This window comes from Ixodes scapularis, unplaced genomic scaffold (genome assembly GCF_016920785.2).
Source record: "Ixodes scapularis isolate PalLabHiFi unplaced genomic scaffold, ASM1692078v2 PGA_scaffold10__122_contigs__length_95168666, whole genome shotgun sequence".
Classification (NCBI taxonomy): domain Eukaryota; kingdom Metazoa; phylum Arthropoda; class Arachnida; order Ixodida; family Ixodidae; genus Ixodes; species Ixodes scapularis.
The window spans coordinates 88,636,366-88,661,176 of record NW_024609836.1 but is presented as its reverse complement, the minus strand read 5'-3'; the positions used below and the strand labels follow the sequence as shown (position 1 = coordinate 88,661,176).

Genomic DNA, 24,811 nt, shown 5'->3' with positions numbered 1-24,811 from the left:
AACGTTTTTTTTTTTTTTCTTCTTCTTCTTTGTATAACGAGCGTGCCTAATAAAAAGAGAACTTGCAAAAGAAGTTTGGACTTGTGCTCAGACTGGCGATGTGCGCCCATCTTAAGCCGCTAAACAGCAGCGGCTGGGCGTGCTTTGCATTCATTCATTCACGATTTTATGAGAACTGGCTGTCACTGAACATGCACTGTTGCTAAGCCGATCTCAATCGAGCGAGGCAAAGTCAAGTGCAATTGTTTCGGAAGCGTCGGACATTCGCAAAAAAAGGTAAACACTTTTTTTGTTCTAGAAAAGATTACATTGTATTGTAGAAGAACGAGACGGCGGCAATGGGAGCAGTTCCCTCTTCTCTCAACATCAGTGACAATAAGATGCAAATTCGTTCGGAGTTTGGAGGCTGCTCCGAACTCCGAACGAACTCGCATCTTTTTGTCGCCGAGGGTGAGAGAGAGGGAGAGGAGGGAACACACTTCTCTCACCCTCTCCCATAACCAAGCGGTTGCCATGACGACGGTGCGCGTATTGTTTTGTCTATTTCTTATTTCTTTTGGAGAAACCCAACGCCCGTTAGGGGAGATTTGGCGCTGCCGTCTGCAATTGGAGTCCCAATGGGAGGTATACGAAGAGTCCGCCGGTTGCCTCTACCTCGTTGACCCGGGAGGAGAAAAGTACGAGCTCAGAGCCGAGCCGCCGAGCGTCGATTGCGACTTTCCTAAAGAGAAGCTCCGGTAACACCTCGGCGACGCGTCAGCTTCAAACAACGCCTCTTCGAACGAGCCTGACGCGCCCGCGAATCCAATGCGCCGAACGGGCGCGGCAGAAAGCACGCCGGAAGGAAGGGCTGGAGGCTGAGTATCCGAAAGAGACGCGGCGCTGGTTTCTACGTCTATTTCGCACATGAGATAACAAACTGGCAAAGCTAGCCGAGTGTGAACAGTGACTGACGTTACATTGGAGCACACGCAGTCGAAATGACGCCTGCAACAGAGCACAGCTAGGTGCTTTCAACAGGGGACACAGGCGTTCAAAAAGGCCTCGATTTAAAAACTTCACGTCTCCTTTCTGTCCTTCGGTGTTTACTTTGATCCGCGTACGCCAAAGCACTCAATGCTGCAAGTAATAGAGTCGTGTATACGTACGTACCTTTCGAAGCAATTGAAAGTGTGTAGGTTTCGCTCGATGCCCACGAGTACAGAGTGCGACGAACGCCAATCACGCCGGCTGGCCAGGATGGCCGGGTCGCGCTAGAGCACTATATAGCTCCTACGGAGCAGAGTAGCGCAATCCTTTGAACTCCGTGTTTTGCCGACAACATGGCCGACAGAGCGGCTCGGCGCGAGTCACGTGGTACTCAGAGTACCAGGAGGCGGCCCGCCCTATGGGAGAATACATGGAGATCGACATAACACGGCTGATTATAAAATGAACGGCGAGTTCACACTTTTCAAAACTAGTCTGTCGTGAAGTTAGTAAAGCACTAAACACTTTATCAAAGTTTTAACAATATCGGATGCGTGTGCAAATTTTGAGAAGGCAATTTCCAAGGCAATGGCGTTTGAAGCAGACGATGTTTGCTCGCAGCGGAGATGGGCTTTTCGGGTTGGCCGGAGCGGGTCACGTGAATGGTGTGACGTCGCCGTGTCGTCTGCTGCATGATGCCTCTCAGGCAATTTTTTAAAAAAAGTCAGGTCCTTGCGGGGAACAAAACTTTGCGCAAATTATTCTAAAGTGTTTCATTATTATGTCAAAAATGATTGCGATTCCGTACATACCCACAATACTGGAGAAACAGCGATTTTCTCACGTTCTCCATGCATTTCTGACCGCAGTTGGAACCTCCGGGCGTTCGCCGCTAGTCGCCGAGAGGCGGCGTTCTAGATTGCGCTACTCCAGAGCCGTTTATTGAGAGAGTTTGGCCATACATTGGTTTGAATAGGCGAGCATCTCGGGGCCAACCACAGGCCGCGAAACAGCCCCTAGCGGTGGTCGTGTGATCTAAATATGTGACACGACTATTAGCGGCGAGATGTTTTGGTGGCGCCCTCCTATGGATCCCCCTTGTTACGTCATTACCTTGCAAACCACTGATCTCAATGACAATTGCTGGATCGCGCTTGCCGCTCCCGCAAGTGAAGCCACCGGGCCTCACTCGCTTGGGATACGATTTGCCGTTTTTGCTAGCCTTTGCTGCGGTTTTCCAGCGTGCTGACGACACGTTTTCTACTCGTTCGTCGTCATTCGCCGAAGAAGTTTTTTGAAGACTCTGTGTATTGTTGAGACTTGCCGTTGTGAACACGTGGAAAAGTTTACGAAAGTGCAGTGTCGCAGGAAAAAGGCACAACGCGTCGAAAGGAAGGGCTGGCGGCGTGTTCAAAGCATCCTTGGCACGCCGAAGTGCCGTGTCTCTGTGCCTTCGCACGCTTGGATACCGACCAAGAACCGACGCCGTGTGAATGTGTTTAGCGAGTGCAATGTGCGTGAAGCCGTATCAAAAGGTACGACTCGTCGAAAACGTGTCGCCGGTGTCGCGGCGTGATCAAAGCTTCCTTGGCACGCCGAGTGATGCATCTTTGTGCCTTCGCACGCTTGGATACCGGTCAAGAATTGACGCCGCGCCAAAGTTCTGAACGTGTGTCGCGCGTAGATGCCTTTAGATCATTTATATATATATCGGCCACGGAGTTCTGGATCGTCCAGCTGTTCCGGTGAGTTGCTATCAATAAAAGGGAGAGATCTGTACGTGTTCGTATGTACTATATTAACCATGGCTATGTCCCAAATCTACTCTAATAGATTCCGTGGGAGCACGAATAGGGCAACGTTGTGGAGCCAGGGGGGTTTTCGAAAGCAAAAGTACAAGACGGCGAGAATGAAAATCTTTGAAGCGCGGCCGATATGGTCGTGTGCAAAGGCGAGCCGCGCTCAAACGTCAAGTGCAATTAAGTAGGTTGATAATAAGCCAGCACTGATCAGTGATGAGGAGCTGTTGTGCACGGTATTGTGTAAATCGTCCAAGGACGAAAAAAAGACGTACCTTCTCCCCATCTTCCGTCGCTAGTGGACGCTGGATTAAGCTCGTTCCTAAACCGCGAGAGGAAAAGACGCTGATCCAGAGGCACGAACAGCTTCACGCACATTGCACTCGCTGAACACATACACACGGCGTCGGTTCTTGGTCGGTATCCAAGCGTGCGAAGGCACAGAGACACGGCACTTCGGCGTGCCAAGGATGCTTTGAACACGCCGCCAGCCCTTCTTTTCGACGCGTTGTGCCTTTTTCCTGCGACACTGCACTTTCGTAAACTTTTCCACGTGTTCACAACGGCAAGTCTCAACAATACACAGAGTCTTCAAAAAACTTCTTCGGCGAATGACGACGAACGAGTAGAAAACGTGTCGTCAGCACGCTGGAAAACCGCAGCAAAGGCTAGCAAAAACGGCAAATCGTATCCCAAGCGAGTGAAGCCCGGTGGCTTCACTTGCGCTGCAGCGAACAAGCGGGGAAGCGCGATCCAGCAATTGTCATAGAGATCAGTGTTGCAAACAACAAGTTCGATGGTGTTTGTAAATAGCATGGTGGAAGCTTGAAATCATTGAGCTCTTAAAGCAACACTGCCAACACCGTTGAAATTAAAGTTCTTTCGTTCCTCTTATTCCCGTCGATGATAAATCCCCTTTCCTACGTCATCGTCAGCGTTCGGCCAATCGTGAAAGGCCGACCACAGCGACGCTTTCGGTCGTGCACGGGGCTAATACTTCGTTTCACCTTATGCGCGAGCGAAGGCAAAACTGGAAGCGCGAGCACGGAAGCTCCGTGCGTTCAGGCTTTGCTCGAGCGCGCGAGCTGGGGAGAAATGCAAAAAGCGCTGGTCTCGCGCTTCTAGCTTTGGCTTCGCTCGCAGATAAAGTGAAACGAAGTATAATTTGAGCCGTGCCGAGCGGAACTCCGCGTCTCGAGACGCTCGCGCACCCCACCCCTTGCACTGTTCTCTTTCAGCCAGTCTCAGGACGCTGTTCTAGCAGTGCAGACAAAGGCATGGGCACGAGCACGTGGCTTTGGAAAGTGCTTCCTATGCACGAGGTCTCGTACAAACAAAAGCGTTTCGCTGAGCTAGGCTCACGCGCCTGTGCCTTTGTCTTCACTGCAGACATTTGTTAGATGGAGTAGAGGTCTCCTGATTGGTCGACGCATTGTCACAAATTTAGTTTACGCTCTAAGCGTGGGGGGAATATTCGGCGCTGGCGACGGTTTTTACTCCGCCTATTGGCCAAACTCTCTCAATACACGGCTCTGCGCTACTCTGCTCCGAAGGAGCTATATAGTGCTCTAGGTCGCGCAACACAGAATCGTTGACACAGATTTACGCCCTACGCCCGCCCGCCAGCCGCCCGCTGCGCAGTGCGCATGCTCGTCTTGGCGGCTCGCCAGCACGCCGGCATCGCGCCGGGTCAGCCCCCAGCCCCGGGCTCGCGGCTCGCTCCCTTCGAAGTTCGAACAGTTCAAAGCGTTCAAAGTCCAAACCACTGTGGTCCAAACTGCTTGCGCGCGCGCGCGCGCGCGCGTGTTGGCGATGGAAACTGTTTTCTCGAGAAACGGGGCTGTAACGTATCGTTTGATGGCGCAAGTGCACGTATTTTTCACGTCGTTTTTTGGACAGTGTGTGAATCTCGCGAAACAGGCGACGAAAAGTGGTGGGTGAAATGTGCTCGCATGTCGTCGTGGATTTTGTGTACCACGTAGGATTACCCAGAAAGGTGGGTCAATATCGATAAATGTGCGCGTAAGAAGGAACTACATGCACGTGACCTGTCAAACCTATTCACCCTCATTATTTTATCGTGCGAACCGACATTGCCACGTATCGTGTTCGATTTCGGTCCCAACACCGGTAACTTCGAATAGCATATCGTGTTTGGTGTTGTGTTTCTCGCCGTCGGTAACTTCGTATTGATATCGTATTCGATCTGGTGGTTGTGTCTCAACACCGATAGTTTCTTGTTGTATTGCGATGTTGTGTTGCAACATCGAATTGTATCCCGGTACGTTGGGTTAATTTATCGTTTGGCGATCAACTTTTGTTGCATTACAACTGCAATAAACATTTGTTGGAAAACAATCACTCCAATGAGCACGTCGTTATTGGGCTTTGTCATTAAAAGGTAGGTCGCGGCGGGTGTTCCGGCTATAGTTATTCTGAATGGTTTGGTGGTATAGTTTCAAACGCGCGAGGCTGTGTGTACTGTGTGCCGTGCTAACAGCTGTACATACTTGCACTGTCGATCAATGTTAATGTGTTCGCAACGCAGAACGTTTATACTATGTGTGTATCTACACCCAATATATTTCTCGCGTATTACCGTGTGGATATGCCAACGTAATTCATGTTGGTAACTTGGTATCCGCGTTCTGAGATATATGCGCGCGATATCATATTGTATTCTCCTTTGATCCCATGATCGACGACCGATATTTGTATATCGTGTGGCCGTACAGTATGTCCACGTCGGTCACCTAATATGCACGCGATGTCGTATTCTATTCCAATAACCGTGTATTATATCGGGATATTGTGCTTCGATATCGAGTTGTATACCAATAACCGCAAGTTATATTGGGATATTGTGCTCCAATATCCTGTTGTATACCAATAACCGCATACTATATCGGGATATTGTGCTCCGATATGAATTCTCATCGTTCGTATTGGGTTAATCGGATAACAATACGTTTTTATTGGTTTCCATCATCTTCATTGGAATACAATATTTCCAATAAGCCGAGTTCATATTGGCCTTTTTCAATAGGGCAACTGGGATATCTTAAGCACCCGACAGTTCACCACCACTCACACGGATCACTCTCTCTCTCTCTCTTTAGTAATGCCTCCCCCCGCATACTCTACAACTTCCCATTCTTAAGCTGAAACCACTCTGCTTTCCATTGCACTTTTGGCTAAGTGGTCAAATGCTTGCCAAATATCCGCTTACGGCGTTGAGCCTTGCTCTTGTGACTGTGTTGCAGCTTCCGGCTGGGTTTCTTGAGTAGCAGCTCATGAGGCTAGCTCTTGCAGCACCAGAGCTTTTAGCCATAATAACTTTTCCTTTTCGGCTTTAAAAATAGTGGACTTGAAGCGTGAGTTCAAGAACATAGCAAGGCATGCTTCCTTGTCCTCCTCATACAAAGTGAACCTTGCCTTGATGGATCTTCGGGAAATTCTGCGGGAAATTTTGATGCCCCAGCAGTTATCTGGACAGTTTAGCATACCAAAAATCATGGGAACTTGGGAAGACAAAGACGGATACTTCACTGCACTGGCAATAACAGTGGCATCAAAGAATGGCTTCAATGCGTGTACATATTCAGAAGCATCTTTTTACCCTGATGAACCAAGTCGATCGATGTCAAAGTCTGAGGTAGCAAGCTCCACAGTGACCGCTTCTTTGAGTTCCAGAAGGCGATACAACATAAGATGCTGGCTATTTTATCTTGTCTCCACGTCTTGCACCAGACGTAGTGTGTCCTTTCCCATCCTCTTTTGGCGCTCCTCAAGCCTTTTTTGAGCTTTGAACTGTGCTTGTAATGTCCCACAATATGCCTCACTTTCTTGCACAGGCGATCAATGAACGGCAAACGGGATCTCGTGCCATTAATCCCCAGTTGAAGCGTATGCGCGAAATACGCTCTTTCAGTCCACGGAAGTCTCCTTAAAACGGCACGGATGTTGCGCCCGTTATCCGTTATGATAAACTTCGCACATTCATCGGGTATCTTCCAGTCATGGCACATTTCGTCCAGAATAGTTGCGATGTTCAGAGCAGTGTGACTGGCAGCCATGTGTCGAGTGTTCAATGGGAACCGCTTCATCATGAATTTTGGAGTGAGAAGATTGCAGGTGAAGCTCACCGAACTTTCGTTAGCGCGCGATGTCCACATGTCGCTTGTGAGGTCAACAGCGTTAGTGCCACCTTCAAAGGCACTGTTGAGCTTTGCTTACACCTTCTTTCGGGTTTCGTCATACATCCGTGCCACAAGCACGCGCGAGAGTGTAGCGCGGTATGGTAGGCGATGGTTGGGAACGGTTTCTGCCAGAAGTTATTTGAAGCCGCGTTCTTCCACAAAGCTGTAAGGTTGTAAATCGAGCGCCACCATGGCGGCCAGCTTGTTATTTAGCACTCGCACTCTCTTTTCTGGCAGGGGCTCCGTGCGGCGCACGAAGTCCGTTAGCGCCGATTGATCTTTCCCTGGCGTACCAGCGGTAATCCCACGATACTCTTTCAACAACGCAGGATGTACAGTCACGATCAGAAGTAATTGGAACGCGGGAGCGGTGGCCCAACTGCATTACAGCGCGATCTATCCGCGCTCGTAGAAACTGATAGGAGACTAAACGCATGCGTTCATGCCGGCGCCGACAGTCCCTCTGCACCGCTCTATCTATCACCGACATCCAAAATCGGCTCGATGGAGTTGAGTGCAAAGTTGCAACTCTCGATGCAACCCGGGAAGAACTATTGGCCGCCGAGGGATTAATGCAGTCTGTTATTAGGGACAATCAAAGACTGCACGAGCGCCTGGACGATATTGAGGACCGCTCAAGAAGGGGCAATATTATGTTTCACGGTATTGAAGTTTCCGCCTCTGAATCTTGGGAACAGTCAACAGTAAAAATATTAGATGCGTTATCTACTTCACTGAGTCTGCAAGTTTCTGATGAATGCGTCGAACGTGCTCACAGGCTTGGTTCGTATGCAGTCGGAAGATGCAGACCAGTGATTGTCAAGTTTTCTTCTTTCCAAACAAAACAAAAAATCCTACAATCACGACCTAAGCTTAAAGCCTGCGGCATAACGGCTAATGAAGATTATTCCCCGGCTAGGGGCCAAGCAAGACAGAAACTTTTTGAGTTTGGAAAATTACAAAAGAGCGTCTTCCAACTGCGCTACAATAAGCTTTACGTGAACAATAAATGTTTCATGCATGAAAATGCGAACGACGGGGTGTATGAAGTTGGAAATGACAGAAGGCCGGGCAAGACTAATACACATACAAGAAGCCCTGGAGGCGATAATAATCAACCTTCGTCATCCCTCGAAAATAACGTGGCACCAAATTTAAGTGCCCGCGCAGCATCTGCCCGATCTGCCTTGCCCTAACATTGTGCGAGGGGTAGTGGTTCTTCTTTCGCGCCCGAAATAATTAATGTTCTGTTTACTAATATCCGAAGTGTCATGCGAAATCGCGACGATTTATGCTCTGCCATTGACTCCACCGGGGCTGATGTTGTAGTTTTGACAGAAACGTGGCTCTCTAGCAAGATTCATGATAACGAAATCCTAACTACTAACAAACGCTTCAATATTTATTGCACTGATAGGGAAGCTCGCCAAGGCGGAGGTGTGCTGATTGCAGTCGCCGAACATATAGATTCCCTTTATTTGAATGTTACGAGTGACCTCGAAACAGTCTTTGTTTGCCTTTCCGTGAATCACAAAAAAAAAAAAATATATATATATATATATATATCTTGGGTGCCTGTTACCGCCCTCCCTCAAGTGACGATAGCTTTCTGAACAAACTTCATGACGTAATCAGTGCAGTGACCTTGCGATCTCCCACACCAAACGTCATCCTTCTGGGTGATTTTAACTATCCAAATATTGTGTGGTCGGCGGAAACAGCTTACGCAAGTCCTTTTTCGTCTGACAGCGACAAATTCCTCAGATTATTTTCGGACTACAATTTCTCTCAGCTAGTGTCTCGCCCCACCAGAATTACGCCCTCCTGTGCCTCAGTGTTAGATCTTGTATTGTGAACCTTCGCCGACCTTGTTTCCCCTATTACCTATCTGCTTGGTTTTAGTGATCATTTATTGCTGCATTTTACCTTAAATATTACAACAAGTCATTCCCCGAAAATAGTTAAACAGATTCGTGATTACGGAAAAGCTAACTTTACGGCTGTAAATAGTGAATTGTGTGAATTTCTGAGTTACTTTGTGGAAAATTTCTTTGAAAGCTCTGTAGATGAAAATTGGTGCCTGTTTCGAAACAAAGTTAACTATCTAATAAGCACTTATATTCCTGTTCGCACATTATCTTCCAAAAGCAATTCCCCTTGTTACAACACCAGACTTTAACGATTTTCCAATAAAAAGAAACGCCTCTTTCGTGTAGCCAAAATTTCAAAACAAGATAGTCATTTTAACGCCTATCGTTACGCCGAGCAGGAATATAAACGTGCAGTATTGGAAGTGAAACGCAATTTTTTTACTAACACGTTGCCCAACATTTTATCTACAAATGTTCGCCACTTTTGGAACTTAATCAAACCTAATGATAACCACGGTGACCTGAAGCTTACAAACGCAGATGGGGAACGAGTAGGTCAAGATGAGTGTGCATCATTGCTAAACGATATATTTATACAATCTTTTTCTTCCACCGATGTTTCTGTGTACCCCAACTTTAATTGCACTGACGTTTTGCCAATGAATCCAATATTAATATCATATGATGGTATAGCTGCAATAATTAATAACCTGAAGCTCTCCTCCTCATCCGGTATTGACAATATTAACTCTAAATTTTTAAAGAACACGAAGTCGTATTCATCAGCTATACTATCAATGATTTTTAAGCAATCATCGGAGGAAGGCTGCCTTCCCGAAGGCTGGAAAGTTGGAAAGGTGATTCCAATTCATAAAAGTGGCAACCACTCCTCACCGAGCAACTTCCGGCCAATTTTTTTAACATCCATTCCCTGTAAAATACTCGAACATGTCATATATTCTAACCTCGCATGTTTCCTAGAATCGAATTCTTTTTTTCACCCAACTCAACACGGCTTCCGCAAATCATTTTCCTGTGAAACACAGCTTCTACTCTTCACTAATAAGCTTCATTCTGTCCTTGACCGAGGCTCCCAGATAGACTGCGTTTTCCTCGATTTTTCTAAGGCCTTCGATAACGTTTCTCACCGGATACTCCGATTAAAACTTAGCAAAAACAACATTGATCCGAACGTGCTACGCTGGATAGAATCTTTTTTAACCAACCGTTCTCAATTTGTGCATGCCAATGGTACTAACTCTTCACTTTCTCCCGTAGCATCTGGAGTTCCCCAGGGTTCTGTTTTAGGTCCGCTACTTTTCCTCATCTATATTAATGATCTGTCTGAATGTATCTCCTCTAATATTAGTTTATTTGCTGATGATTGTGTACTATATAGAGAAATAACTGATAACTCTGACATCTCTGTTCTCCTATCTGATCTTAACTCTGTATCTAACTGGTGCGACAAGTGGTTGATGCAACTCAATCTTAATAAATGTAAATCTATGAGAGTTTCCCGTCATACTAACATATGCTCGAATTACTACATTGACGACACTCCGCTCCAGTCTGTGTCCTCTTACAAATACTTAGGTGTTTACATAACTTCTGATCTTTCCTGGGAAACTCACACTGACTACGGAACTAACAACGCCAATCGCGTGCTTGGATATCTCAAACGAAATTTTTCACAGTCACCAGTGTCACTAAAACTCCTTTTATATACCACTTTAGTACGTACTAAACTTGAATATGCATGTTCTATCTGGGACCCTGGTCATAATACTATCATTGCAACATTGGAATCAGTTCTAAATCGTGCAGCACGTTTCATACTCTGTAATTACCATCGTACATCCAGCGTTACTTCAATGAAAAATAGCCTTGGTTTACCCACACTAATGAACCGTAGACGCATTTCCCGCCTTACTTTATTTCATAAGATTTACCATAATAACCCATTCATGCGCCGTGAACTTCTAACGCCACCTACTTATGTTTCATTCGCGTAGATCACCAGTACAAAGTCGGTATGCCAAATTACGAAAGTAACACTTATTATAACTCCTTTGTTCCTCGCACTAGCTCTGATTGGAATCGCCTTTCCGCTGACATAGCCTCCATAACCAGTATTATTGATTTTAAAAATGCATTGTTTGTTCATTTTGATTAACCATTTTCTAGTTCGTATTACTGTTATAACATTGTGTAAATTTTTTTTGAAGTGTCTGAGCAAGCGTGTATTAATTACTGTATTATATTTTATGTATCAACAACTGTACCCTTGTCACCTAATCCCCCCACTCCCCTCTGTAATACCCTTCGGGGCCTTGAGGGTAAATAAATAAATAAATAAATAAATAAATTCTATTGATTTCGAATATTCGTGTTACGACGAATATTCGAAAAATACCAAAGACTTAGTTTACGAATCGAATACGAATATTAAATGTATAATATTCAATTCGTAATCGAAATTTTGAATATTTGCCAACCCCTAATTGATAGGCTTCTAAGACCAGTGGGGAATGTAAGACTTGGGTTCTGGTTTATAAAGCCTGGAACTTGGTCTGCCTCAACGGGCGACGAGTCTCCCAGCGGTAGATGAGAAATTTAGCCAGTGCAGTGCAACCGCTAGCCTGGGTTCTTTAACGTGTACCAGGCAGTAGTGATACACGACCGCACACCAGTACGATGCTCATCCAGATCGAAACGGGCAGGGGTGGGGATTGAGCCCAGGATCCTGGGTTCCGCAGTGCGAGCTTTCTTTCCATGTGCTTCGAGCTGATGGCACAAAAATGAGCATCAACAGCATCAACAGCAACAACTGTTTTTGTTCTGTGTTTTGTAGCAAGTGGTCCGTGGCGCTCATATTTTGTGCGCGTGTGCGTGCGTGTGTGTGTGTTAATATAGTCGTGTCAGGCCTGGGCTGTTACTCCCTACTCATTCCTTTCCTTTTTTTAATCATTGTATTTTTGGGTGTTAGTTGATATCACTTTCAATTTTTGGAGTAACCGCTGACATTTCAAGGCTGCCAAAATCTCCATAGCACCATCTATTTTCCCCTTTTTCTTCCCATTGCAAGAAAAACGCAACAAAAAACATTGATCAAATAAATATTTTTAAACCAACAATCAAGCTGCTTTTATATAGCTTCTACATCCTTCAAGTTTATATCAATAAAAAGTTGTCGTTTAAACTGTGCTTCAAAAGCTTGAAATTTGCAGTAATTACTTCTTCTGTAATCAGTGATCGCACAAACTAAATAAAATAAATCTGATTTTTTATCTAAACAATTACATCGTTTTAATCTGCTTTTAACTATTAAAATATTTAACTAAAGTCGAACCCATTACGAGTCTATTAAAGCAATGTCGTTATAATGTTCCTTATTTCCTGTCACTTTTGTATAGTCTGGAACGACTCTTTTTTGTTGCTGTTGTCCTTGCTAGGGTTTAAGTGTGACGTGAGTCTTGGCGCCAAATGAACGGTTTCTGAATGTCAGGTCAGCCTGGAAGGTGTTGAATTTTGTGTGATATAACAAGTTGCTGAGGACATCAGGGGCGGCTTAAACAAGGGCACATGATCGGACTGAACGCGATCTACGCACTCAAGGTCACAAGCGGAAAACAAAATCATAAGCGCCATATGTGTTTTCTCGTTGCAAGACTTTATTTAGTCTAAGTGCCTTGTCTGAAGTGTCTTCCAGCAGCAGCTGCAGGCAACGTCTTCAGCATCAGTTGCCTTTGGCACCTTTTTTCCCTGAAAGTTTAATGTTGGTTATAAGTAGCAACAGTTAAGAATATTAGCCGTGTTGTGGTCACTCGTATTTTTATAATCGAGTACACATTGCTCAAAAATAGGTTTGGCGTAGCCAGGTAAACTTTTTCTATAAGATTTAAGATAAGCGGTGGAATTCGCAAGTACGCCGCTTCTACACTGACGCGGGTGGTGTGGATAAATCAAACTTTGCTTATTGGCATGACCAAAAAACAAACAAAGCATTGTTCCTTAACACAACGCTATTGAGAGCTTAGCATTTCGGTTCTTGATTTAGTGTAAGCTCGAGTGTTTCACGGCAACTTGGTATCGTTGCAGTAATAAAAATCAATGCATCTGAATTATTCTTGAGGGTGCAATATTAGTATATGGAGAATTATGGACCGCGATAATTGGGATAAGATTGGGGGAAAGCAGTTGAAAAATGTAATGTGATAAAAGCTATATAATCTCTTTGGGCGACTAGAATACTAAATATTGGCGAAGATAGCATTCCAGTGCCGGTATTTGACAAACATTTTCGATGTATAGCAGCGAAATGAGCCGAATGAACTCTACCTCGGCCATAAGACTATTCGCGGTGAAAGAAAAATACTGTATACAAACAGGAACAGGCATAAAAAAAGCGTGAGGTCACGGCGAGTTTACACTTGTGATGATAATAATAATAAAGGTAAGAATAATGATAATAAACTGTATTTTCGGAGCAAGGTGCACTGAGTGGCTCAAAACGCTAGGCAGTAATGTAAGGGCTCCTACGCGTGAGCGTCTACTAGCCCGCCACCCAGTGGTTTAGCCGATGATAGCGCTGTTTTAGCAACACTAGAATCGGCTTGAACTCGCGCTCTCGACACTTCATGATTGGCCTCATCGATTTGTAGCATCGGTTTAACGTGAAACAAAAGAAGGTAAAACTTTCCATTTTTTATATGCTCCCTGATGATGCGGAGCGATGCAGTTTTGGAGACTCTAAGATCAATATGGAGGATCGGGGGGGGGGGGGGGGGGGCGGGGGGGGGGGGGGGGGGTCTAGTACACGAAGTACGTAAGTTGGAGAAGTGTTCCCGGTACTGCAGCATAACTTGAACTGAACAGATTTATTTTCCAATATTTGTTCAAAAAAGAATGAAAATGTATAAACAAATGCGATTTGTGAATGCGTAAAAGGCGCTTTTTCAACTTATGTTTTTCAGAAATCTCGGCAAGACCTCGACGTTGCATTAACGCTGAAAAAGAAAAGGGGCTGTTTGGCTTTCGTGGCAATTGTAAAAGTTTTCTGAAAGGAAACTATCTAAAAAAAAAAAAAAAAATGTAGACATCTGATAATCGAAACAGAAAGAGGGACAATTGCACCTGAGGTAGAAACCATCAAGTGTTCTTGGTAATTGGAGTTACTTGATCCTTTGTCCGCATTAAATTGGTCTTTACTCACTGGCTATTCTGTTCCCTCAAACTGTCAAGTACACGGATTTCTTAAGCTTAATACACCGATAGATTCCGTCCTATAATATAATATTAAAATTTTGTTTCTCTTTTTACAATATTATTTTTACATGGTTACTAAGTTTAGTATACTATCTACAGAGGGTGCTTCCAGGAACGCGGGAAAAATCGCTCCTGCGGAAACAACGCATCACACAAAAATACGGTTGATGCTTTGGTAGTTTGCGCTAAAGGTCCCATGAAAGAGAATCAGTTGTGTTTAATATAATTTGAAAGTAATTAACTTAGAGTGATTATATTAGTAAATATTGATCCTAAAGACACGATTTCAATTAGAATCTGGCGGGGCATTATTGACAACTGCTAAATATACCCACATTACAATTATACAGGCCACGCGCACCATTTTACGGCGCTCCAAATAAAAAAGCTAAACGTGGACGCGTTTCTGGGTTTCAGTTTCTCATCGGAGCGCATCAACGCGCGGGTGGTCCCGCCCCTGCAGTGTCTAAAACGCGCAACGTGCGTGTGCCGCCTCACATCGCAAGTAGAAGAGGTTAGATAAGGAAGCCTCCGGCCTGTCACATTAGGTTTGTCATTTTGACGCTCCTGCCAGTGTGAAGGCGCATCTTTACGTGCAATACGTTGCGGCGCACGCACTTACGCTGTTACGTAAGTAACAACGTAAGTTGTTACGCACTTACGGCAATCTCGCCCCGCGCGTTTTAGACACGCGCAGCCGGATTGCCCGCAACTAAAATTCGCTCCGATAAGAAACCGAAACCCAAAAACGCGTCCAAATTGAGTTTTCTTTTTCTATATTTTTGGAACGCCGGACAATGCTGCGCTTGGCTTATATAATTGTAATGTGGGTATATATTGAGTAGTTTTCGATGATACCCAGAAAGATTCTAAACGAAACTACACTTAAAAATCAATGATTAACACGTTAATTACACACAATTGTTTAATATTACCTCACTATATTGAACGCTCATGATGTTCCTTAATGAGCCCTTTGACTCACAGCACTACGGCATAAACGTTTTTGCCCTGGGATTTCCGCAGGAGCGATTTTGCCCGCGTTTCCGGACACACCCTGTGTAGTGTAGCGTTTGATGTTTATTTGTTTGAAAAAATATCGGTATAAAACTAAGTAACTTAAAAGTAGGACACCTAAATTAATTGTGAGACTGGAGTAAGCAGTGCAGATTCGTCGATATTATCGCTTCGTAGCTACCGATACCGTTGTTTCTGATACGGATACATGACTACACCATAGCGTTACAGATTAAAGAACCGGTTGCAGTCAAAATTGATTTTAGCGTTACCGTATACACCCGAGTTATGAATCGTAACACTAATTGTGCTGACCTGAATAAAACAAGTTTGGTCTGAATAGGTCTGTTTAAGAGCTTGTCTATACGTAAATTCATCGAAACAGGTGTAGCAGATATACACTCGTCAACTCAGTAATTCTTTATTTCAGACGCAAATAGGCGTTTATTGCATCTCTGCGAGTAGGGGTAAGAAACGTTTAGTGACTGTTGCTACAGGCGTTGCGGTACGTTATGCACATAAGTGCTTGCAGCTCTCCTTACCTGGTGCAGGTGAACATTTTCGCTGGCACTGTCCTTTCTTCGTGTAATACCCCCAACTGCGACACTCTTCCTTGAGCCTAGATGGCCAACACCCCCTTGTCCTGTTGTAAGTGTAAACCGTGAAATCATCTCCAAGGCATTCGGCGGGCGGCTTTTCGCATTTTGGATCCAGAACGTCGTGGTCAATGGGGCTCGCTGCACAAATAAAAAAAAGAAGTATAAATCTCAAAGACGGTTAGGTTTTCTCTTGACGAAAACGTCGGTGTTCGATTATCGAAGTCAAACTTCTGCTATTCCCAACAATGCGCCCGAAAATGTTTGTTTCATTGCATGACGGCGCAGTTTTAGGTTGCGGAGGGTGAATGTTCGTGAGGCGGGAGCAAATACATAAATTATCCGCTGGCCTTCGAAGATTCAGATCTTGTTTAAAATAAGTTGAAAAAAAAAATATTATCAGCAAGCTCAATGAGTTAAATATACACAACCTTAACACCACGTGTTGTGTGTGGTATGTGAAATTCACGGCACCAGCAATTATAAAAAGCGAATTATAAGTTGGCGCATTCGAATCTGTTCCACTCCTAAAGCTGAAATAACATTTGAGATGGAGTATGAATTCACACTGAAGGCAGATTCATTTATTGTGCAAGGGCGCCGTGAAATTATGTTGAATATTATTTTATCCACTTTACACAACCATACTAGAGCGGCACCCCCTACCACACACCGTGAGCCATTTATTCTACTTTAAAACGCTACGGATCTACTAATGTCATTTTTCGCCCAAAGAAATTTTTCACGGGAGGAAAGTGTTTTCTTTTTTTTTTTTTCCTGCCTCTCCTTTGCAAAGCTGCAGCCTAATAGGGTCACACACTTCACCTAGTTGTGGTAATCCGGGGTAAGTCCGTAGTGTGCGGCTTATGAATTAGACGCTAACGCTCAGCCTGTACTAAGATAGAATGAATGCACAGTGGCAGATTGAGTGAGGGCTCATAATAAAACCCTGCGTGGCTGTAATCGTTGGACCGGAATCATATCCGGAGCATATCTTTTGCCCTCTTTAATATCAACCCCAGCGGATAAGGAGCATAAAACAAGTAAGCGTATAAAACAAATTGTGAAGGTATAATACAGGGTTTTTATTAGACCCTGATGTTCGGACCTTTTTGCATTTGTATAATTCTATTTCTTATCATCCGGCACACGCAGTGGTGTTGCTCAGCGCCAGAGACGTCCACCACAAAAAATGCTGGATATACGGCTTTTACGTGTTCATAGAATCGACCGTGTCTAAATCTGTAGATACATCTTCATGCATAAAGGAGCGCACTGAAGATTGGAATTCTCAACGTTTCAGACGTCGTGTTTTTACAACTTCGTTTCTTCCCGATAGGCGACATTAAAAGACAAATAATCGAGCAAAAAAGAATATATATATTTTTTGGTTGCGGGATATCTGAGAAACCATTATTTTTTGAATACATAAAACGAACGCTAGTACCAAGTAAAAGGAAGCGACAAGGACAGAATGTGTCAATAATCCTTCCTCAGAATTAAGCTACTGTTGTTGCTAGAGAGAGACACGATTTGCGGACTTAAAAAACGCCTTTTTACTAGGGCTGTCTTAGTGTGTTAACCTTCACTACACGACTAAACATGAGGGTAGGCACTGCAAGGCGCCCGAATGTTTGCGAATCCAGGCAGACACACTGGACAAAACTACAGGTGTTTATGAGAGCGCGTCCAAGCAGATCGCTCAACGGGACGAAGATGATTCGCCCTTCCCGTGCCATCGATTCAAAAAGTTCCTAATAAAAAAATTAGGTTAAGCCTCGCATGCCTTTTCGTGGCCTCTGCCATAGCCTCCTCTATACGGAGAAAGCCTGGCGCGTCGCGTGAAAAGACGGCCGCCGTAAATGGGAAAGGAGGGGCGGAGAAACGGGAGCGGAGAGAACCTTGCTCGCTAGCGCCACAAAAGAGCGAGCGGCCAAACGCAGAAACAATCTTTATTTTTTTTTTTTTTTCTCTTTTCTTGTCGCTATCGTGGAGAGGAGAAACTCAACGTCCACCCTTTCCCGTTTCTCCCTGCGCCCTTTCGAATCGCCGCGCCCGTTTCTCCCGTTGTACAAAAACGACGGTGACGAAAACACAAAAACAAGCGTGGTTCGGGGAGCGGCCGCTCATGACCCAAGCGCTCGCTGTCTAGGTCTGCCCTTTCTGGTCTGCGCTACCATATTGGTCACCGTTGGGCGCGCTCCTCCTCTCCCTTTTCCTGCGGCCGCGCGCTCTATGGCTCCGTCGTCGATGTGCCAGGCTTTCTCCGTATAGAGGAGGCTATGCCTCTGCCTTCTGTACCATTCAGACGTTATTGCCTAACGACTGCCGAGCATCAATCTAAGGTTATCCAGCGCTTCAGGCGCGCTACATCTTTTACGATCTAAACATTTTAGTTATGTGATTTAAAGGAAACTATGTTCAGTAGCAACCGCATATTTGTTTTAATTTGTTCTTCTTTTCTGATTCTGTCATTCATAAGTCACCAAAAATAGCTTCAATAAAAGGGATTTCACGTTTTCTCGGTCACAAAAACTATATATCCGTAAAACGAAAATTCTGGAGCTTGCTATTAACGTGCGTTATAAACAACGCCTCAGTAAAAGCAGAATTAAGCGCAACATAAAGGCATTACGTCAATTTCAACACTATAAATACAGAAAAATATAGAAACAATAAAGAAACGTAAGACAAAGGGATGACGGACACTTCATTCAAAATACAAGAAGTTTTGGTCGTCCCTTGCTATAAGTGTTTTACTCATTCTGTCTTCTTTGCCATTTTACTTTGTTTTCAGTTTCTCGATACTCAAATACAAAAGAAATAGTTCAGACACAAATATACACTAAACTCGATCAAGACGCACTCGTCTCCAGTGATATTTCTGCAGCTGCATTTGGCCCTACTGCCCTTGCCATCGGAAATCCTAACTATCACACGTCAAATATCACAATAATGTGTTACCTTAACAACTGTCGATACATTGAAAAAGCTAAACGCCTGGATGCAGTCGTGAGCAGCCATCCCCTTCTATTGAAATCTATGGGTTTCTAGCTTTTGCTACTATTGAAACACTCCCTCTTTTAAAAAGCACTGATAGCTAGGTCGAAACTTTACGACTAGCTAATGTCCTTTGTCGTGACTAAGAGGTACTGAATCAATCTTGATGAGAGAAGAGGCAAACCCGCTTTTTTCAATTTTTCACATCACAGATTGTTAGCTTTTCTGACATATGGTCCAAACAGCCCACATGGCGGCCAGTATCACTCTTAGCTTTTTTTTTTTTTTTTATCGCTGCGTATAAATTGAATTTTACTTACTCGTGGGTAGGAAAGAGACCAGAGGTTTCTTGGAGGGTCCTACGGATACACAAACACACACACAATTTTTAAACTAATGTCTGAGATATGTTAATGAGTGCAATGTTACTTGAAATTGGCTTTGAAATAAATATCGTAATAATCACCTAACTTGGGGTTGTTTATCAACAGGACATTCTGGTCATGTTTATCAACATGACCAGAAACCACGAAAAAATGAAGAGATTCAGCTTCGGTTCAGCGATGATGCCTGTTTATGGCTCGATTTTCATCATTTGATATTATATTGAAGACATATTGATATAGTACACTGATACAATCAGGCTAGTGGGGCAGTTTCACACGCGATCTGTGTTCCTGCTTTTTTCGGTAGTTCATTTCACACTTCATGTACACTCGTGAGTAAAGCACTGAAGAAAATGTGGTTAAATACAAGGTTTTTGTCAGGCGCGAATAAAACACCCTATATCAATTAATAAGAACATTTACCCTATCGTTGAAAATAGCGCAAAATGGCGTATTTTATTAAGCGGCTATTTTTACCCTGATAGCTTTGAAAACTAGATTCCATTTTGGAAAGGATTTAGTAATGTGCTTTTCAAGGGTAACTGTATTCGAGAAAAGCTACAAACAGCTACAAAGCTCATTGATATGAAGTTATTACTTGAACTTCCGTATTTAAGTGGCCATCGACTCAACAGGACACAGATATATAGAGTAGATTGACTACTCAGAATGCTTTAAGAAGGCATCTAAAGTAAGCAACTGCTTCCTTAAGAATAACCTCCTCTGCCGAGGTGGACGCCAGGCATAAAAGATAAAGTGATAACGTACAAATTAATTACCTAAAATCTACTGATTACCTTTGGGCATATGAATTGGCACACTTAAAACTTGAAGTTTGCTGCCGGTTGTCAAAATACATTACAGCTGTTGTTGAATTGAGATTCATTCATTTGGTTCGCCCTGTACTCTGCCGAACTTCGACTGTATTTCGCAGTAATGTCCGTCATACTCAAACAAAGGGGTAGATGGCGCTGAAAGCTAACCTCCTGAAGAAATACCAGTGTCGAGCGTGCTTTTTCTACAACGACATGACGATTATCTACTTTCATTGACTCGCTACATAGGCCTCCTGCAAAGACTAACCTTACTTCTGGGTGGAACTGCGCCACTTTTATGCTGCGTTTAATTTTGGTATCACATCTCCTCACGACTTCATTTTGTCAAAAAATAGTGCCCAGCAGTTGTTAGTTGTGTCATATTTTGAAGACGGGAAACTCATCTTTTTATTGGAATGCACCAGCTAAGGTGAACATTTAAAAAGTTACTGAGTGAAGTTTTGGTAATTCATTGTCTAATTATCGCTTTACACTGGTAGACGGGATTTCGCTGCGGTCGATAACACTATCTGGAAGGAATAACTATTTGATAATTATTTGCCACTGGTGATGCACCTATTTATATTGTTGAATCTCGGGCATGGGCAGGAAAGGGCATTTCGTTTTACACATTCCCAAAATGGTTCAGCCGGATTTAAATTGTTGATTTAAACATTATATGCTCGATTACAACACTGTTTGGATCTCGAAGATCGTGTTCGCCTTATCCTTCATCATAATCAACAGCAAAGAAAAACAGTATTTGCGGTGTGCCACGCCGAGATAACACAGGAGAAGGAACGGGCATCGGTAAATTTATTCATTTTCTCGTGTAAGTAATTTTTAAAACTTATTGTTAATTCACGTGTATATAAAGAACTTGTAAAAAAACACGATTGCACATGCCAAAAAGAAGAGTACATAAGCAGAGTTGTTAGTAAGAAATTATCAATTGTCCTGTCCTTGCTACCTCCATTTCTTTAAGTTCCAGCTGACACATCAGTAATCTTTTATATTTATTTTTATGAAATATTGAATATGAAAATCCCAGTAATAATGTTAAGTATTGGTGGAGGTGGACACGTATTATTTTACAACTTATCTTGCGATCTACCAACTAGTGATTGCTCAGCTATCGAGCAACCACAGGCTAGCCACTTGTGGTTGCTCGCTTAAAGGGATACTGAATCGAAATTTGAATTTCGCAAAATAAGGCTCTAGAAGCGTTGAACGGGACTCTACGAACTCCGAAACATTGCTCGTACATCGATATCTCAAACGGATGGCCGCACTTTTCGAAAAGAAGGGCGCGATCAAGCGAGGCCTCTGACATCACTGTCCTCCGGGAGAATTTGAGAATGAGGGGGAGCGGCCTCGCTTCTCTCCTCCTCGCTTCGGTTCACCAGCTCGACACGGGACGTAGTGAGGAGGAGAGGGAATAAGAATCGTGACGTGCCTTGCCTTGTCGGCCTCGTCGGCCGGGTTTAGTCGGGCGCTTCGTTTCTAAAAATATGGCGATCCGTTAGAGATATCGCTGTATGAGTGATGTTTTTGGGTTTTGCATCGTCCCGCCTATCTGTCCAGCCTTGTTTTGTAAGTTCGAAATTTTGGTTCAGTATCCCTTTAACGAGCAACCACAAGTCATAATGAGGTCATGCTAGCGAGGCTATCATGACCTTCTTATGTCGTGAGTTAAATCAGTCGGCTTACATTCTTAGCCCCAAAATAGTTAAATAAGTATATAACATGCAAAGATCGGAAACCATGATAGCCTAAATTTGTTCACCGGGCATGTATACGATTCTTATTAGATGCCAGTCTTTATTTCATATAAAATGCTGACTTCGTAAAGCAGTACAAACGCCTAATTTATCGGTACCTGCACAGGTACCACTGAATTAGTGAACTGATGCAATGAACTGCAAAATTATGTTTTTCTTGGTGGCTAAACCTTAATGCCATTGTGGATCCTTTTGTCAAAATATTATGATTTTGAAGCACAATTTTTTTTTTTGCGAACTTGTTTGCTTTTTTTCGTGTGCTTTTCTACTTGGCGACTGTGAGTGTTGTGCAAATGTATCTTCACATCTCCCCCCAGCACTCTTCCTGCAATAATGCCTCTTAGCGCTGGGGGTGACATGTACTAACTAAATAAATAAAGTAATAATATAATTAACTTCGCTCTTGGTTAGTGCTGTCTTTTCTTGGTGGGTTAATACTAAATGCGTGACCCGCGATTGCAAAAATTAAATATAGCTGATTGATGCAAAGCGCTTTATGATATGCGTAAGAAGCAAAGTAGAAATAACGGAATATGTATATGGCACTACTGAAAAGCTCGGAATTCTAAAGAGCGGTTAATTTAAAACTTAAGGATCCTAACGCTTGACTGTTATGTTTGAAACCAATAATGTGATCGGTGTTAAAATAAAACATACGTTTGTGAAGATGCAATCTGCTCTACCTTGCATTGCTTTAAGGTAGCAATAACAATGAAAGACGGGGGAGTTGCTAAGCTGTGATCCAAGCGTACTACCATATTTCCCTAAATTTAGGGCTTTAACATGTTATGCTTTGCTTGGATCTATAGCATCCACAGCCGGTGAATTTAACATTGCGTATCAAATCGGTTTCGTCTGACCCGCACTTTTGACCGAAGAATTTGATGTCTGATAACTAACGCAGCTCCTTTGAATCTGGAAGATTTGACGTCTGTCCTGCTTTCATAGAATCTTTTACGACGTTATTGGAGGGTTTCCAGCTGCCTGCTTGACTGTAGTGACCGAGACCTTTAAACCTGACGTCAAATTAACATCGCTCAGTGATACCATGATGCTACGAATTTTTAACTTTTCTGATGGACGGCGCGAAGAGCCCACATGGCGGCTAATATTACATAAGATACTTTTTATTGGTATACAGTTCATATTTGTGGGAAGAAATTATCTTGTTGTCTTTAAGAAAATTGTGGAAAAACAAGGAGCAGCGAACTACAACTAGTCGTAATTGATTTGGCGTAATAAGACCGAAATAATTGTCTCCTCTATCACTAATAAGGTTTATATTTAAATATATCACTGAAGCGCAATGTGTCCACGTTAAACCAAAGGACGTTAATTGCGAGTAAAAAAAGTTGCTAAGGCACTAAGAAACAAAGTATAACGCTTAAAAACATGGACTCACTCCGCATTTCTCCCATAGGGAGCGTTGCTGCAGCGAGGAAGCAAATAGCTATGAGAGCTGCCTTCATCTTGGACGGCAGATGTCGAATATGCGGACACTAAGTTTGGTGCCGGTTTATATAGTGCTCGGTCATCAATAGGATAGTTTGTTCTTAATATTTTATTGACGTTATTTGTTATTTGTTTTACTTCGTGTGTTATTGACGTAAATACGATGACGCAAACGGGCATTGTTTTCTGAAGATGTCGGGTAAGACGAGAAGACAAATGAATTATTTTTCACATCGCGTTGGGACGTTGGCAATTGTTTCTGCATAAGTCATTGTGAGGATTGTTTGCGGTAGATCAAGAGTACATTGATCCTTCGCTTTGCCCCTGCTGGTTCCTTTTCTACTCGACATATTTAGTGCGCCGTTTTAATCTCCAACAGTGAAACAGTGCACAAAACTATGAAGGCAATTGTACTCTTGCGATTTTTTTTTAATTGATTATAATTAAGCTTTTAGGGGCGAAGCTCTTTGGGGGCTAGCCATGTCCGTATGTCCGTCCGATGTCCGGCGTCGGGAGCTCGTGCTCGTGCTCATGAGCACGTTAGCACGTGCTCCCGTGCTCGTGTAGGGCAAAACAAAAAACAAACGCATCTCCACGTGGTGAATGATGTTGATTGGGGCGAAGCTCTGGTGCTGCTTGTCTGCGTAGACGGTGAGCTGCAGCATGCCGGGAAAGAAAATGTGTGGTACTGGCGACGTGCGCGACTGAAAGCGCCGCTGTGGTCGGCCCTCCACGATTGGCCGAACGCTGACCATGACGTCGGAAAGGGTTTATCATCGACGCAAATAAGAGGAATGAAAGAAATTTAATTTTGACAGTGTTGGCAGTGTTCCTTTGAGAGCGCAATGATTTCAAGCTTCCACCATGCTATTTACAAACACCATCGAACTTGTTGTTCGCAAGGTAATGACGTCACAAATTGGAACCGTAGGAGGGCGCCACTAAAACATCTCGCCGCTAATGGAACGTGGTTATATACGCATTTGAGCATTTGAACGCAGCGTGACATGGATGGAAACGAACGAAAGGCTCGGCATGCTGCAGTTCAGCGTTTACGCAGACAAGCACCACCAGAGCTTCGCCCCAATCAACATCATTCACCACGTGGAGATGCGGTTATTTTTTTTAATTTCAACTTGAACAATTCGAAATCAAAACCTGAGCACAGCGAAAATATCTTTTGAAAACCACACAAGACTTTCAGGTGGGAATTTTGTTATTTTTTTAATAGAAAAACGAGAGTTGTGGTTTTTGTGCACAATAAAACACATAGGTTCTGGACCGTAGTCTAGGCGTACACTGCGTAGACCTATTAGCGGCGAAATGGTTTGGTGGCGCCCTCCTATGGTTCCCTCTCGTGACGTCATTTCCTTGCGAATAACAAGTTCGATGGTGCTTGTAATGAGCATGCATCATTGCGCCCTGAAACCAACGCTGCCAACACCGCCAAAGTTGAAGTTCTTCCATTCCTCCTATTTCCTTCGAAGAGAAAACCTTTTCTGACGTCATAGTCAGCATTCGGCCAATGGGGAATGCCGATCACGGCGCCGCTTTCGATCGTGCACGTCGCCAATAAGCTTCAAATAAAGAACTTAATTTATTTTATATCACCGCGTGCATGCAAGCCGAGAGGAAACGCTTTTTCGTACTTCTAGAAG

At 43.7% G+C, this 24,811-nt stretch overlaps 1 protein-coding gene across 1 annotated transcript; it reads left to right on the top strand.

Moving 5' to 3' along the window:
- The first annotated feature begins 7,401 nt into the window (after positions 1–7,401).
- Positions 7,402–8,163, top strand: LOC115328194. Its single transcript, XM_029989390.2, has one exon. It carries the CDS (start codon positions 7,402–7,404, stop codon positions 8,161–8,163), a length of 762 nt encoding a protein of 253 aa, XP_029845250.2.
- The last annotated feature ends 16,648 nt before the right edge of the window (positions 8,164–24,811 follow it).